Genomic DNA, 17,633 nt, shown 5'->3' on the forward strand with positions numbered 1-17,633 from the left:
AGGCGATTTTCTGCACTTTTTTCCCTAATATATACAAAACAATTGCTCCGCGAGAACATACCTGAAACAAGGTTGCGAATTTCTTCCTAGCCACGTGATCTTCATGAAAAGCTACAGAAACTCTTATGACCTTGGTCACGTGATTAAAAATAAAACCGTGGGTCCGTTTGCATAAAAACTGTATTGGGTCATTAATGGAGTGTCAAGGTACAGCAGAAATGACATACATAAGAATGCTTGCGTTCAATTTCTCTCTTTGATAATTCTGATTTTAAAATAATCCATCGTTTTTATAACTCATGATTTTGATTTTACTCGCGCAGGATCAAGATTTCTGTGTTAGCTAAAAACTTTTTTTTTTTTTTTTTTTTTTTTTTTTTTTTAAGGTCTCTGTGAAGGACTATTGCTTTCGTTTTTCGTTTGCGTTGAAAACTTTTAAAGCCTGTATCGCTTTTCAAATCGTTGCCACAAAATATTTTCACCCTGTATTATACTTGAAGAAATTAAATAATGAAGAATCTGCATAAATGTATGTATGTTTCTCGCATTGTGATAAAACAACGGTACCTACAGCCATTCAATTTCGACGTAATCCTACTGCGAATAGGGGTATCTGAAGGCCGAAATTTGGAATTTGTTTTATTATCGATTTCATATTTTGTAAAACTTTAACGAATTTTTGATTAACAAATTCAGCGATGTAAAAGCGAGTAACGGCAACACTCTACGGGGAAAATAAATAAATAAATAAATAAAAAAACCTTTTTATCTCCAGCGCACGGAACTGTGTATTAAAAATTCTAAAGATATGCTCATTTTAAAAATTATTTTGCGACACTGCTGTTGAACTGAATTTTATGGTTTAAGTGCAAAGAACATGATGTTTAATAAATAAAGGTAACATACAAGACGTTAAAGAAACGCTCCTTTGGACGTAATTTAAAATCTGAAAGCTTTCAGATTTTCTTTCTTTCTTTTTTTTTTTTTTTTTTTTCTTTTTTCCAATAACAAATGACTTGTCATATTCGTCTGCAGGCTCTTCTGATCCATAAAAGTAAGATTCGACGCGATGGAACATAGTGGACACTGGTTGGTAATGGCATCTCCGCAATCAGATTTTACTGCCGAAACATGTGCTTGCGTTAATACCACGTCAGCATTCCAGACTACACGCGTAGGCGGAATACTGCTAAATTGCGGTTCAGGCATAAATTACCAAGAGGGTGGGAAACGCGGGCGCTTGAGAAAAAGAAGACTGCCCATCGGATTTATAGGGAAAATGTCAGACCCGATTAAACATCTAATTTCTTTGCATTCTGTTTTATGGGGATAAAAATATAAAAGAAAAACTGAATTCTTTAAATGAATACAATTTTGTACTATGAAAATAGATGAAAAATAAACTATAAGTCAAATACATCTTTTTGTTAAAAGCATATTGGTAGAAAGACACATGTTTATTACATCAATGAATCTGTATTGTAAATATTTAGATTTCGAATTCTGTGTTGTATGAATACGAAGTATTTGAGAGGCCCACCAGCGGTCGAGTGGTAAAAGTCGCTGAACACTGGTAGTTCGGTCTGAGCTTCGAAATCCCAAGAACAGACTGGCTGCATCGGCGTTTTCGAGGTTTTTCCCATGTGTAGTGTGTATACGAGCCAGTTTTCCTTAGAAAGTTCTCCACGAAGGCGTCCCTCCACGTAGGCAGATAGCGTCGAGGCTTTGCCATAAATACATACACCAACGAAGTATTTGAGAAATGCACTTAACAACTAAACTGGATTTCAACCTTTTCATGTCTAAGGATCATTTTTCAAATTACAAATACATTACGGAATGCTGGCTTATGGTTAATTTTCTAATGCCATGTTGTTATTGTGAAAGTCCGAAATTGGAGAATGTCGATATTCACCGGTGAATGTGTCAACGCATACCAAATACGTCGGTGAAGACCGAATATTTGTTTATATTCTTGTACATTCGAACAATCACAGATATACTGTGGTGGAGATCGAAAAGAGAAGTCGAGTTCAACAGACGGGCGACTTTCTGTCGCCAAATAAAATGGCTCTGCAGCGATTGAAGTAATGTAGCATGTATTTGTTATACTCTGGAACACTGTTTGTCAGTCTTATGCTAGGTTTGATGGTACGCGCAACGTTTTCTTAAATTTTGTTATTTTAATCAACACCCTAATTTATGTTGAATGGATACTTCAGTGAATCGTGAACTTTTCTTGAAAAGTTAAATGCATTAATTGCGAGTAAACGAGGACACAATTGTTTTTATTTTTCAAACACATCTCTCCTCACCGGGATTGATTACTCCTTATGAAGCTAGTATGTTTGGCATTAAACCAAGAAGAGGCATAGCATCGCCTTTTTTTGCATGGCGAACAAATCGCAAATATCAAAACCGAAGAACAACTCTTAAGAAATTGCTAATACTTTTGAAACCGATGAACAGCTTGGAAAAACTGTTAATACTTTTGAAGAAAATTTGAGCAGTGGCCATACCGAAAACCATATTCCAAAGAAAAATATTGAGGAGGACCTGCAACCTACCACGTCTTCGTATCAAGCCTGCACTGAACAACACGAGTTAATTTTTATAAAAAGATCAGCCGCGTAAGAGAATCTTTTACTGCAAGCAACGAAAATGTTACGAATATCAAAAAATTTTTTTCTCCTGCTCAAATTGGTGATACCGTACGAATACAAGTCCCTGATGTCGACCGAGGTCGTACAGATGGCCGAAATGTGTTGGCAGCTGTTGTTGGAATAAGACTTCGGCTTTTATAAACTAGCAAATAAAAATGACACCTTCAAGCAGCTTTATACCCGTAATCAGTTCGTAATTTGTAAAAAAAAGTTACTTTCCGTAGATGAGATTCCTTCTCGAGTAATGTCGCTGAAGAGAGAGAAGTAGCTGCAGCTAATTCGAGAAGTAGGGGTCAAGGCTATACACGCTGTCACTGCAAAAGGAAGTGTAGTGTTCCACAACTAAATGCAGTTGTAGAAGCAAGGAACTCTTGTGCAATTCAAAATGTCAAAAAAGTTTATCAATATTATCATTTTTTCAAAATTCTTTTTGTATAACCAGTCGCAAGGATGAAAGTTTAACGTGTTCAAAAACCAAAGAAAAATAAACTGTACATTTTTAAACATAAACGTTTTTAGAAAAAATCCCGTTGAAAAGGTGTTAAGCTCCCTTTGTTAAATAAATTCGTATTTAATCGATTTATTGAAACACGAAATTTATTTTAAGTTTGTAAAATAGCTAAGTGCCTACATTTCATGACGATGTGAAAATGGAGTGCGTAGAGTAAAATCTCGCTTTCCTATAGCCCATTATGTCTCAAAATGACGCGATTTCGTCACAAAACATAAAATTAAAAAAAAAAAAAAAAAAAAAAAAAAAAAAAAAAATTCGAATTCGAAAAAATCGCTTCGAGGTGCACTGGTTCTTTTCTAGATGCACCTATGTACCAAATTTCGTAGCCGTGGGTCTATTAGCTTACGGGCAGCGCGAACGAAAGACACACACACGCAGAGACTCTTTGTTTTATTATATGTAGAGATTGCATACCGTGTCACATATTGTATATAGCCTCGTATTTAGATATGTTGTTATTCTCATCGTAATCTTAAATTATGTTTTGTATTATTTGTCTTGACTTGTCTTTGTTTTTCTATGCAACACCACAGTTTGTTTTTCTATGCACACCAACGCAAACATACACCACAGTTTACCTCACTGCTCCTGAATCTGGCTTATCCCGTATTCTGGCTTTTCTTCGGCTCTGTGATGCATGGTCACCCCGTTTTAACACCTTAATGATTTTACCGATTTGTCAGGAATGCTTACCGTCATGTGCCCCCTGGACTTTGCTTCAAGAGTCGGACAAGTCGCGCCTTGCGCGATATCCCGGCAATACTAGCGCGGATAAGGATAAAGTATTTTTAGTCCAAACGGGCAATTTGCACAGAAGGAAATTTCATTTTGGCATTTTGCGTTGGTTCACTATAAACGTCAGTTTACTTTTCAAATTGTTGCTACCAAATATTAGAACCTGTATTATGTTTAGAGAAATTAAATAATGAAAAATCTTCATAAATGTATGTATTGTATTGCGAAAAAACAAAGATACCTAGATCCATCCAGTTTTGAATAGTGTACGTTTCACCCCCAAACATGGGCATCTCGAAGCGCAAATTTTGAATTTGTTTTATTATCTCTTTCATATTTTGTAAGATTATTATCTATTTCATATTTAGTAAAAGATGTCCATATTCAGTGGAAGATTACATTATTCAAAATTTTGTGGCTCTACGTACCGTTGTTTTATCACAATTCGAGAAACATACATACACTTATGCAGATTCTCCATTATTTAATTTCTTTAAATATAACACAGGGCTCTAATATTTGGTGGCAACAATTTGAAAAATTAACCGGCATTTATAGTGAACCAACGCAAAATGCCAAAACGAAATTAACAGTCCTTCGGGGCTAACGCCCTTTGGACTAATACTGATTTTAATAATTCCAGCTAATGTAAATTTTACAGGTCCAGCTAGTAATTAATAAGGATTAAAATGAATTTACGTTCATTAATTTTAAATCCTACTTTAGTTTGTTAATTTGTAACCTCAAGATACCTAGCAACAGAATTAATTTAAAAGAAAAATTAAGCATTGACGCTTTGCTGAATAACAACACGCTGTCGCGTAAGGCTGCTATCACACGTCGGTTTGTTTCGAAAAAACAACTGTTTGGAACAATTTTTCTGCTTTGTCAGAACAGCAAATCACCACAGCTCGCTTTGGGATTAACACAGGGAAAACTGGTTCTCCATTACAAACAAGCTAACAGCATTCGGCGCTGATAGCTGATTGGTTGAAAACGAACAACTTGCAACTTTTTTCGAAAGAAAGGAAAAAGTCGCACGTCTTTCTTTCAATAGTAAACCAGTCAGAAATATTGTCCGAAACAGTTGTTCGTGTGAAACAAACGCCGTGTGATATGGGCCTAAGTAACAAGACAAAACAAACAAACAAACAAACAAACAAAAAAAAAAAAAAAAAAAAAAACCTTTTTGAATTCGGCCAGCAGGCAACACATTTTTCTGCTTAATTTTGAAATATTTTGCCTTTTGCCGAGTGGCAACACACTTCTTTTATACCTTTTAGTTTTCTGAAGAAATTCGAATCATAAGCATCTTACGTTAGTAACAACAAAAAGCTTTTATACTGCTGAGTTTTCAATCAAAAGTTGCTTAAATTTCCCAAAATGAGAAATAAATAAAAAAAAATTCAAATTTCGGGTTTTAAGAGGCACACGTCCAAGTGGAATACGACGGAGTGTTCCCAATTTGGTGTCTCTAGGTGCCGTCGTTTTTCCATAATGCGGCGAACATAGTACATACATACGTATAGATTCAGTGCAAAAATCAACTTGATGAGGCAAAGATCTTGTAGTATTCTAAATAATAGGTATACACCGCACTGTGTAAATAATCAGATTACACGCATGAACACAGTAAATATAAGTTATTGTTCTATTCTATTTTTTAAAACAGATCAAATGTTTCTTGGATTATATGATACTTTACAATGCTCTATAGTGAATTTTTAACATAACAGTTAAAGTGAATATGGACATCTTTTTTGGCATATAGATTTTCAATTTGTTTATTCACCAAAGCAATATTTGGAATCTCTTCATACGAGAAAATATAAATTAAGATTATGTTTTCATGGATAATTAACTTAATAGAGAATGATAATCGCCTTTAATTTTTGATTGATAATTTTAATTGATAATCGCCTTTAATAATCGGAAAATACAAATAAAATAGTTATTACCCCATATAGTAGTAGTAGTAGTAGTAGTAGTAACGGAAAACGTGGGCACCATTCCTCCTACCATTACGATTAATAGGTTCTGCCCACGTCCGCCCTCATCTAGTATTTATTAATAAATCAAAGGTTTTTACATTGCCATATAGTGCCATATAAAAAAATAAATAAAAATAAAAATCTTAAAGTAGTACTTAAAGTAGTACATGAAGTGTATCTTTGTAAGTAATTCTTTATAAAATGTCGAAATTTGTCCTTAGTAAAAAACGTTTGAAACTTATTCCTTCGTTCTTCTTCAAGAAGTTCTCTTCCGTTCTTCTTCTTTTCTTCGTTCTTCTCTTTCCTTTAATCTTCCTTTCATTTAATCTTCGTTAAATCATCCTTTCTTCTATCTTAATTTCTTTCCTCCATTTTACATGTATTTTCTTTCTATATATCCTTTATCTTTTTACTTAATATAGTGAATAAGAAATCCATCTTTATGAGTTACGTGTTAACTATTACCCCATATAAGCGTTAGCTCAGAAGGGCTATTAATCTCTAAACGGCATTTTGCGTCGAATCATTATAAATAGCTGTATCACTTTTCAAATTGTTGCCAGAAAATATTATCGCCCTGTATTATATTTAAAGAAACTAAATAAAGAAGAACCTTCATGAATGTATGTATGTTTCTCGCATTGTGAAAAAACATAGAGTCATCAAATTTTGAATAAGATAGTCCTCCACCCGAACATGGGCACCTGGAAATACGAATTTAGAATTTGTTTCATTGACTATTTCATATTTTGTAAAACATCAATGAATTTTTGATTAAAAAACTAACAGCTCCAAAGCGAACAGCGGCAGCACTGTAGGGAGTAAAACATTTTTATCTCCAGCGCACGAGACTAATTCTAAAGATGTGCTGTTTTTAAATATTTTTAACCTAATGTGGGATTAACCCAAATGCTCTGGAAACATGTATGCGTCTGTAAATGGAAAAAAAAAAAAATTCGGCCGTTGTTTGGGGGTAATATAAAATCTGAAAACTTTCATTTTTTTCCCTATTTTACTATTTATTATAATATATATATGTGTGTGTGTGTGTGTGTGTGTGAGAGAGAGAGAGAGAGAGAGAGAAATTCTGAAAGCAAACCTCTAAATTTAATTAGCAATAGCCCCTTTCATTCTACATTTTATTTTGCGTATTTTTCTCGTCTGTCCTGAAAATTGTAACTATTTTTATAACATATCAATTTAAACAGGGTCATTTCAAAATTAATGCTTTTGATGAGATCTCCCGAAGTGCAGCCAATGCTGCAATACAGGCCGGAATAAAACAGCAGCGCAGACATTGCTTATCCAGTCACTCAATAAGAATATCTATTGAAACTAAAACTTTTTAGTCTCTGTCTGATGCTTCTCCTGAATGTGACTGCTCTTTCCGCTATTCTTTACTTCACATAAAAAGTCGTCGCTCTCTTCTCTGTAGCGTCCTCATCTATCAAGTACAGGGACTTACACGCTACTCTAAGCAATCAATTGCTTAACCATTTTTTGAGTACTTCAAATATCAACCTAAACGAATATTAATATTCAGTAATCCTTCTGGCATTCATGATATTGGATATGCGGTTACAAATAATGAACAACCATTTTTAATCTTCCAGCTACAAGCATATTTATAGCTGATCATTAAAGTCGGCACAATGTTCATCAAACGATAGGACAGCCAGAAATTACCGAAAAAACGGTCTTTTCTCGTTCAAAGGGTTAGCCCATCATTTTGTGAGCTCTGAAGGACGGTTAAGAATCCCTTCTCGTATGTAGTAATTTAGTCTATCATCGTGGAACACAGTCACATCGAAAGTCAATTGCATCTTCGGACATTAGCTTCCGGCACAGTCGTTTCGGGCGTTAGCTGCAGATAGCTTTGAATTACTAGAGTTAACTGAGTTTAATTTTGACATAGCTTGTAAATGGAAAAATTGTTTACTCCAACTAAAAGGGAGAAATAAATTTGAAAGGGGTGAAGAAAAATCCAAGTACACGGTTACTGTAATTAAAGTTCCACTTAAAAAAAAAAAAAAAAAAGGCTAAAGAGGAAAAAACTACCCGTTAGAATATCCTGCAATTTGCTCAGAATATAACCGGAAGAATGGGAAGAAGAAAAGGGTTCAAAATTTTATGTTTACTGATCATAATATGCCAGTAAAAAGACGTGAGGTGCATCCGATATCTGTCAAGGGCCTAAGGAAGATAATTCATAAATTCGAAGAGACCGGCTCATTTGACATGAGATCTAGAAGAGGGAGGAAATAATCGCTTAGACGTCAGAGAAAGATGTGGTTATAGAATTGTAAGAAGAGACCAGAAGTAGAGTGGGAATGCATAGTGCAAAGAGAATTCTTTAGAGATGCCTTAAGCACTGTTTGTAAAGCTTTACGAAACTCCTTACAATGTACATTCAAAGTTACACATGTTCAGGAGTTATGATCTGTTAGCACAACAAACTGTCACCCTATAATTTCTTGCTCGGATGGGAAGTGAACATTGCAAGCATTAGACCTGCAATGTTTACTTCCGCATCTCAATTCCGCATGTTTAATTAATGTCCGCATCTCAAATCAGTTAATGTCCGGGACTTCGTCACGATAATTGAAGCTCACTCTTCTTGTAGAAAAAGCTTCACAAGCAGAGCCCGATCCTTCATTGACAGAATGTGACAAGTAGAGCTATTAAAGATATAGTAGCCTTATTGATGAGCTTCTCAAAAGCTGAATAACAGTAACTTCATATACTCCGTATTTTAATTAAATCATATATGCGGTGCGTGTGCCATGTATTTTAATCAGCATATTATGACAAATACTACATCGTCTTCTATTGATAAATTTTTGAAGTAATTTTTTTTTTTTTTTCGTTTGCCAGAAAAATTCCCATTTTTGCGTATATCCGGGTCAAGTTTCAGATTATCCTGACTAGTGGTTCTTTTTCACAGCATTTTGAAAGTAGAACTTTAATTATAATTACCTTGTAGATTAGAAAAATAAAAAGGGTATACCTGCACGATAAAATTCAATGGATTATTGAAAATTAAATTTAGCGATTTAAATTTTGTTTGAAAGACTGTAAATTAGATACTTGTTATTTTGCATGCCGTTAGATGGCACTTTTGCAGACTGATGGACCACGAAACAAATTTTTGGACGCTTGCCAATTTCTGTAATCGTTCCTGACTTCCCTGAGGTTATATGCCGGTGTGACTACTTTGTATTCAGCGAGATCCCTGAAGCGTTTTTAAAGTATCTGTACACGTGTAGAATGCGATGTGGCCCCGTGAATAAGTTTGACTAGTTCGTCATCTCCGGCTTTTGAATCACCTTTTGCGATATTTCATATCTAAGGTACGGGCATTTAAATTTCTAGATTCATGAAATTTACTGTGAAAGAGACGTGTGGAAAGCCCATGGTCTGATCGTGGGGTGATGCAATTGCACAATAATTCTCTTTACCTTAGCAACGCGTTATATTGTGTCGTCTGCATTTAAGTTCTGTGTATGCCAGAAACATTCATTTTTAATTCCTATTTGTAAAACTTGCCATTTTCAGGAACTTATAACCTTATAAATCTTTTGAAGTTGTACAATAATTGAATTCCATTAGACTTATCGGGAAGTACAAAATTTTTCTTCCGTTTATTTAAGTGTTTTACATTTTGAAGTGTCATCTTTTAAATTAAATGTTTTAATGGTAGTTATATGAAAATTATTATAATAAAACTTCTTATTATATCCTCCTATTAAAATATGTAGCTAATTTTAAATTAAATTTTCTCAGTTATAACTGGGTTATTTACGTTAAATCTTTAAACTGTTATATTTAAATGTGGAATTATGCATTTAGCATTTCTACATTAGTGAGCTGTAGAATTCTTATTTCATAATTTTTTATCGTGTTTGTTATGAATTCTATATATGCTTCTTGTTAAACGGATTTTAAAATGTATTTCATTAAAATACTTAAATTTATAATTTATTTCAGTAGAAAAAATCTTTCTTGTACTTAGGCATTTAAATGAACTTAAAATGCATTTTCGTAATTGATAGTCTATTTAAAATTATTTTCTAAATAAGCAGATATTTAATTTTAATATTGTTGTTGAAATGATGTAACACATAAGTTTTCTTATGATTAAAAAAATTTTTTTTTGGCATTTTTGTTTTTATAATCATCTAGAAATGTTGTCATTAACAGCTTCTCCTTAAACATTTCGACTTTTCTTATATTATATTTCTGTTAATTTTTAGTTTTGTTTTTCTTTCAGTTTTACTTTGTGCTCTTGTTAGTTTGTTAATTACATTTCTGATTTAATTTTTATCTCTAGATGATTTAGTTTAATATAACAATGTACTGCTTAACTTAAATAATTAATAATCTTAATTTTGAAATTTCTAAACACAAACACTAATATTACTAATACAATATATCATCCATATAAAGTAAATTCAATTTTTATTTTATGTAAATTCAATTGCAAGCAAATAAAATGATTATTATTATTGCTGGGCACACACACACACATGCATACATATTTCTCCCTTCGTTTTCTAGTAAAGTAAATTTTGTAAACATTGAGTAGTTTTATGGCCATATATTTGCATGATAAATATATATAATAATTAAATTTTACTAATTTTGCAAACACTTTAAGAAATATGAAGATTATGAAAATTTTGTTGCAATTAAATTGTCCATACTTAAAATGATGTATAATTTTACAAAAGCAATTAAATGCCTATTCAAAATTGCACTTTTTTAATTATCTTTTCAAGAATTTCTAATATGATATATTATTTTATAGTAGTATTTAGATGCTTAATAAGAATATTTATGAGCTATTTTAATATACCAAGTACTTAGGTAATATCTATGGGTACCTATAAAATTGATTATTCCTTAAGTCATCATAATCTTTTCTGTAAATGTTTATAAAATTTATGACTGTATGTGAAATGCTCTTTTTTCTTCGTTGCTGTTTACTGAGCAGTTTTCGTTATGTTATATTTTGTCATAAATATTTCAGTTCCTTCCTGGAAGATGTCTGCAAAAGCTATTCGAGAAGCAACTGGAAAGGAGCTTTTAAACAGATTCTTATGTACAGGAGCTGTAGTTAAATGCCGATTTGCTGAAGTTAATGAAAACAGCGATTGGCAAAAAATTGTGGAAGACAACCCATGGCTTCTGAGGGAGGTAAATAATCTTAATAGTTTGTTATTTAAACATCTGCTTCAAATTAATTTCTGATCTTTTGTAAAAAGTTGTATGAATGTGGAAAGAAAGCGTAATCAGGGAACATTTCTTCTTGATCCTTTTCACTGAAAAATTTTTAAAAATTTAGTTTTTATTTATTATTCTTAGATGTGATATTTAAGGTATTATTTGTACATGTGGTATTTAAGGTAAATTTGAGATAAAATATGCTTATCAGGTGCAAGATGGCAATTTTTGCAACTTTTTAAAAAAATCAGTATTAATCATAAGTCGGCAAACATTATCAATATGTCAAAAGAAAACATACTTCTCCAATTTAAAATTCAATTTTGAATTATTAAAAATATATTGTTAAAAAATAAAACATTTTTCAAGAAATTTTTTTGTATTTTTTTTTCAGTTTTGGTTTCCATGTGTGCGTATGAGAAGATGAAACATGAGAAATATGTATGAGAGTAGCTCAAACTCAGCATCATATGCAGTTTTAGCATAGCACACCAGCACCCAAGAAAGTTTGAAACTTCTGCTTATGCTCCCAAAACACTCTTTGTAATGAAAATAAGAGGGGTTCTCTTTTCAGTCATAAAAAAGGGCTTTATTAAAAATAACAAATAGTAATCAACAACGGAAAACGTATATACAAGAGAGAAATATCCTACTGATTCAAGTAATCCTCTCGCTTCCCTCCAAAAAGGGTTACCAGAATAAAATCATGTAATTTGATGTCTTTCAATAATTCACTGTAGCTAATTTTTCTTTTCATTTAAATCTGAATCTTAAGAATTTCAAATTTAAAAAACAAGAAAGGGTATTTTTCTTGGAATTTTAACCAAGAACAGAAATGAGTTGGAAAAAATATTTGGCAATAATTTTTCTCGCATTAGCTGAATATTTTGCCTTTATTAACCTCTTGTGGATTGTGCTACATATGTTGCAGATGCCTATAAGGTGGGTGCCATGAGTACAATGGCAAAATACGTTTGCAGGTGTTTCTGTCACCAAAGTTACATCTATAAAACTTCCATCTTGTTCTCAAAAGGTTTACTGTCATTTCTGGGTGCTTTATTTGAAAGTAAAAGCTCCACATAATTCTAATGCATCCAAAAGAAATACACTTTATAACATAAAACTGTAGATCATTGATTATACATTTGGCAGCAAAGTTGCCTTATCAACACATTGCCTCAGTGAAATAATTATAAATACATTTAAAAGGATCATAACCTCAGAGTAAAGCCCCATTTTCATTAATGCAGTATGAATGCTCTGCATATGCGATTCTTCTCTCAGGAAATGAACTGATTTTGATATCTTTGATATGGTGACGAAAGACTGCATGGATTTAAACAACGTTCAACTTCTATCCATACGTTTACAGAAGTATTGGTGTCACATTGTAAAACAGAAGCAATCAGGCAATGAAAATAAAAAATAGCGGCAGAAAAAAGCAGTGGACTTTGAGGAAAGAATATTTTGTTAAAAATTACTTTTCTGAACTTAAAAAAAAAATGTAGACATAGCAAAAAATCTAAATATTGAAAAAGACAGCAATCAACTGCATTTAGATAAAAAAAAAAAAAAAAAAAAAAAAAAAAAAAACCTACAGTGCTAGTTTACATAGAGCACAGTGATCAGTGTTAAGAACTTCAGGCATAAAATAGTATATAATTTAAGTTCATGAATTAATAAAATTTTTCCTGCCAGTTGCTTTTCTGTTCTAGTTCTGCATACATATTTACTTTTAGAGAAAATGAACTTCTGACAATCTTAAACCACTATAGCAAATGAAATATGGCATTTGCAGGTTTTGTTAGAAGGTAAAAAGTTAATAATGTTCTGTGGAAATTAAATTTGATACCTGATAAAATATTATATTGCATTAGTAAGTCTGCTAAATTTGTATTTTTGTATTAATACATTTCTCATTTTGCACATATTTATAAGCATATCATTAATTTTGAATATCACAAAAAGTTTTTATTAAAAAAAAATTGTTCAAAGTATTTTTGAGCAGTATGCTGCTGAAGATTGATAGAGTTATAGTGTAGACAAAAAGTAAAATTTAGAACCAATTCTACACAAAGACCAAAAAGGAGTGAAATTCAAATAAATTTCAAAAAATCTAATAAATACAAAATGAGAATTAAAGGATTATAAAATTAAAGCCTAAAAATAATATATACTTCAAAAAATAAAGAAAGAAAAGGAATGACTTCAATTAGATCTGATGTAACATTATCAAGAGGATACATCAGACCTAATTACAATCCTCTTCCTATTTGAAAACCTTTGCATTTCTGTATTCAAAATAAGCTAAACTGTTGTAAAGTTTTAAATCTGACAGTTCGTCCACAAAATTTTGAAGTCCTCCTCCATGCAAAGGAAAAAAGACCTTTTCATTGAATTTAAAATTGAAAGTAAAACAAAATAAATTGAGAATATGAATTTAAAACTTACTCAGATGGCGAAGCAAAGACATCTAATGGCAGTAAATACAATTGATCACCGAACTTCGGGAAGTGCAAACCCAACACAATAGTGTGAACGGTCATCCATTTTTCGAATGTGTTTCCTCATGAGACAGTATACGTTTGCACTGCACTAATGGAAATGGTCCTTAACTTGCAGAGTTTAATTTATATGATGTACTTTTTATTTTAGTTTTCTCTTTTATGACCTTGGGGGAACAAAAATTTGTTAAATATTTGATATGGGTTATATTTATTATTAAAAACTAATATTTCTTAAAATTCAGTGTATTACTTTTTATAATATATTTTTGATAACTAGAAAACATTTTTCAAGTGATTTAATCTGCAAGAGTATATTAGCTGTAATTGTATAGAAATTGTGTGATTTACACAGCTGGGATAGGAAAAAAAATTGTAACATTGCAGGGTTTAGTTTACATAATTTTATTTTAAAGTTTTAGTATTCAGTTTCATATCCTTGGATAACATAAACTTAAGAACGAAAATATCTTTGATTAAAGTTTGATTTTTGTAGTTCTTTTTTAACACTGAATAATCAGTAACATTGAATAATATATGGTTGGCAAGAAAGTAATTTTGTATTTTAGCGTGAAATAAAACTAAACTTTTTCTGTACAAAAAAATAACATTAATCTTCCATATTGTTTGATAACCTTTTGTCATCTTTCTGGTAACTTCATGCTTCCTCGCTGATAGAACTTCTGATCTTTATTGTTAAAAAATCTCAACCAAGTGTGATCTGAGGTCATTGTTATTACTGAAATGTTTTCCCATTTAAGAAGTTTTGTAAACTTCAAAATAAATGATAATCTGATGGTGCAAAGTCAGAGCTATGTGGGAGATACAACATCACTTCCCAACCAAGTTCCAGTAATTTCATACTTGTTGCTAAAGGCATGTAAAGCTTTGCATTGTTGTGGTGGAACACAATTCCTTTGTGATTTGCCAATTCTTGCCTTTTTCTTTTTGATTGACTCCTCAAATTTCAGAAGTTGTTTCTGTAGTAAACATCCGAGTTGCTTGTTTGGTTTACTTGGAAGTAGCTTAAAATATGCATCACCTTTGCACATCAGATTGACAGTGTAATCTTTTTCTGATGCAGTTTAGCTTTTGGTAAGATGTACTGATTCATCATGCCTGGATCATGATATTTTTCGATTACTATTGTACATGATTCATTTTTTATCACCAGTGATATTTTGTTTCAAAAAAAGGTCAATTGCATTACATTTAAAATGTGTATTGTAAATGTTGATTCATTGTGTTAAGTGAATTTCTTTAAATTCATGTGGAACCCAAATATCAAGCTTCTTAATGAATCCAAGACATCTTATTTTATGTTTAATTGTTGTATATGGCACATTTAATGTTTTTGCAGTCTCTTACACAGTTATATGATGATTTGCTTTAATTATGGCTTTAATTTTCTTCTCGTCAACTTCAGAAGGTCAGCCAGAACATTGTTCATCTTCAAGTAAAAAAATCTCCAGAACGAATATTTTGTTAAACCAGTTCTGATGCATGTTCTCGGGTCCCAGCTCCAGTATTAATTTCACCTGAAGCCTCTATGGTAACTAAATCATGACAGCTAGAACAAAACATGCGAAACACATGTTGCTTGCGGCATAAGTGGAACTGTTCTGACTGTGATGAATTGAATACCAGAAACGCTCATAGAAGTAATGTAAGCGGGTAGAGTAGACTTTAAGGTACCTCTTGTATTATGGTGAAGTTGTTGTTTGATTTATTGCCAAGTTGTTGTTTCATTAATGGTAGCCTGACTAGTTGAATGTTATGGAAACCCTATTGTGACGTAATCGGGTGCATGATTCTGGGAAATTTTGAATCATAGGATGTTTTGTAAGCGTTTTTGTGGTGTGCGTTAAAACTGTTTAGATGGATTTGAATGGGTTTGTAGGAAGAAAGGTTCAGATGTTGCTATGTGAAACGTTCGATCAGAAAGAGTACCTGGTTTGAAAAAAGTCATTTGAGTATGATTGATATTTTGATTTTTTACGTGGCTCTGGTGTACGAAGCGAACTCGAAAATCATGGTAGGTGAATATTTGCTTTTGGTAGTGCTTAAATGTATAACATGTTTTTCCTTTTTTATGTTATTTTATTGTTTGGTTTAAAATGTATTATATTGAGATTATGTATTTTTGTTTGCCTATATTGTAGACTTTGATGCTCCTTTGACTTTTTAAGTGAAAATATATCGATGTGTACATGGACAAATTAAAGGGAGTGCGCAATGCAAGTTTGTGCAATTATGGGATTTTTTTAAGTGAAAATAGGTCGACGTGTACATGGATAAAGTCAAAGGAGTGCGCAATGCCATTTTTGTGCAATTCTTTTTTTTTTTTTTTTTTTAAGTGAAAATAAGTCGATGTGTATATGGATACCGAGTTTGTGCAATTGTTTGAACTTGTTATTTTGGCTAGCAAAAACCGCCGCTTCGCAAGCCAAAATAACGAGTCAAAGAATTGTACAAAATCTGTATCCATGTACCGCCAAAAATCGCCAAGGGGTACCCTAAACTATACTTTTACCATGTAAGCATTCAACACCCTAAACTTAACCTATCTCTTCATGAGCCTCAGTCGCTTTCTTGCCTTTATGAAAATAAAAACTTAAAATATGTCAATTGTTTATTTTTTCAATTCATGTTAAAACTGACAGTAAACTAACAGTTGTAAACAAAAGTACATAGAATGTGTTTCTCTAGCAACCAAAAATTGTTCGCTGCCAAATCTCAAAATAACAAAAACGATAAGATTGACAGAAGAATAACAAAATGACCATAACATATGTATTAATGCAAACCGAAATTACTTTCTTGCTAACTGAATATCTTAATAATGATTAATCTTAAAACTTTTCGTCTGATGTAAATATGATGCAGCTTTTAATAAATATGATGCAGCATCATTAGCATTAAGTGTAATAGTATATGGAATGGCATTGTTTGTTCCAGAGTGATGTAATTATAATTGCATTATGTGATTTTTATCTATGATCCAATTATTAGATCTTTTGGTATATCCAAAAGTATATAAAGGAAATGTCAATTGACAGTCAGATAATTTTGGTGTAGCTTTAAATGTAATAAAAGTTAGATTTAATCCATTATAGATATAAATATCAGATATCCTAATTGTAATATGAAAGAGAAATATCAATTTGAAATTTAAAATTGGACAAAATACAGTTCCTGATCTGTACCGATTTTGCAGAAAATTTCTGCATTTTGAGAGAGATTGATATGGTTCTGTAAAATACATATTTTTTTTTTTTTTTATAAAATCTGCATTTCAGTTTGAATATAATCTTTTATTTTGAGTCCCCCCCTTATTCATGTCATCTTGGCTTGTAGTGTCATGGTTGCTAAACTTAACATTATTTAGTATTTCTTCATTTCAGCTTTTACGTGTAATGTTATACATAACTAATTTAAAATTTTGAATTTTAGTAATAACTATGACTATTAGAAATGTAATTCTGTTTGAACATGAGTCCCTTTATTGATGTAATTTTAATTTTATTATTATAATATAAAATGTATTCATGAAAGCACACTAAGTCGGATTGTAAATAATAGAACAATAGTTAAGCTATCTTAATATTTTATACGTGTAATTGTTCATTAATCAGCAAATAAACGATTTCGTATGTTATGATTTGAGTTGGAATTTAGATGAATAAATGCAGCAGTGGTATAGATATTGCAAAAAGTTTTAATGTTCCAGGGAGATGTAATTGTATTAAGTATAAATTCACAAGTAGAGTTTTAACTTTTGTTTGACCTCCATATATTTTCTTCATACTTAGTTTCAGTATTTTTTTATTTCTATTTATTAATTGATGCAAATTGATATTTTTGATAGCATGAAATTGATTTGTCATGTATTATAAATTATTCTGCTTGCATTTTAGTAATTTTATTTTCATCATATAATAGCTGTGATGGGTGAATGAAATTTAAAATAAAAATTAATTGAAAAATAATATTTTCTATTGTC

General features: G+C 31.6%; 1 protein-coding gene across 3 annotated transcripts in view; it reads left to right on the forward strand.

The window, feature by feature from the left end:
- Positions 1 to 17,633, forward strand: part of ATPCL (ATP-citrate synthase) — a 116,837-nt gene that overhangs the window by 24,685 nt on the left and 74,519 nt on the right. The window contains exons 1-2 of one of the 3 annotated variants that reach the window (XM_035353070.2): positions 9,085 to 9,253; positions 10,933 to 11,099. In XM_035353070.2, the coding sequence (XP_035208961.1) occupies positions 10,947 to 11,099 (153 nt within the window). In that variant the 5' untranslated portion in view covers positions 9,085 to 9,253; positions 10,933 to 10,946. Of the gene's footprint in view, positions 1 to 9,084; positions 9,254 to 9,384; positions 9,405 to 10,932; positions 11,100 to 17,633 lie in introns of those variants that run through there. The other 2 variants (XM_035353073.1, XM_035353069.2) reach the window with 2 other exon arrangements.

This window comes from Stegodyphus dumicola, chromosome 3, assembly GCF_044657685.1.
Source record: "Stegodyphus dumicola isolate Sdum_Otavi_A_Nest chromosome 3, ASM4465768v1".
Taxonomy (NCBI): Eukaryota; Metazoa; Arthropoda; class Arachnida; order Araneae; family Eresidae; genus Stegodyphus; species Stegodyphus dumicola.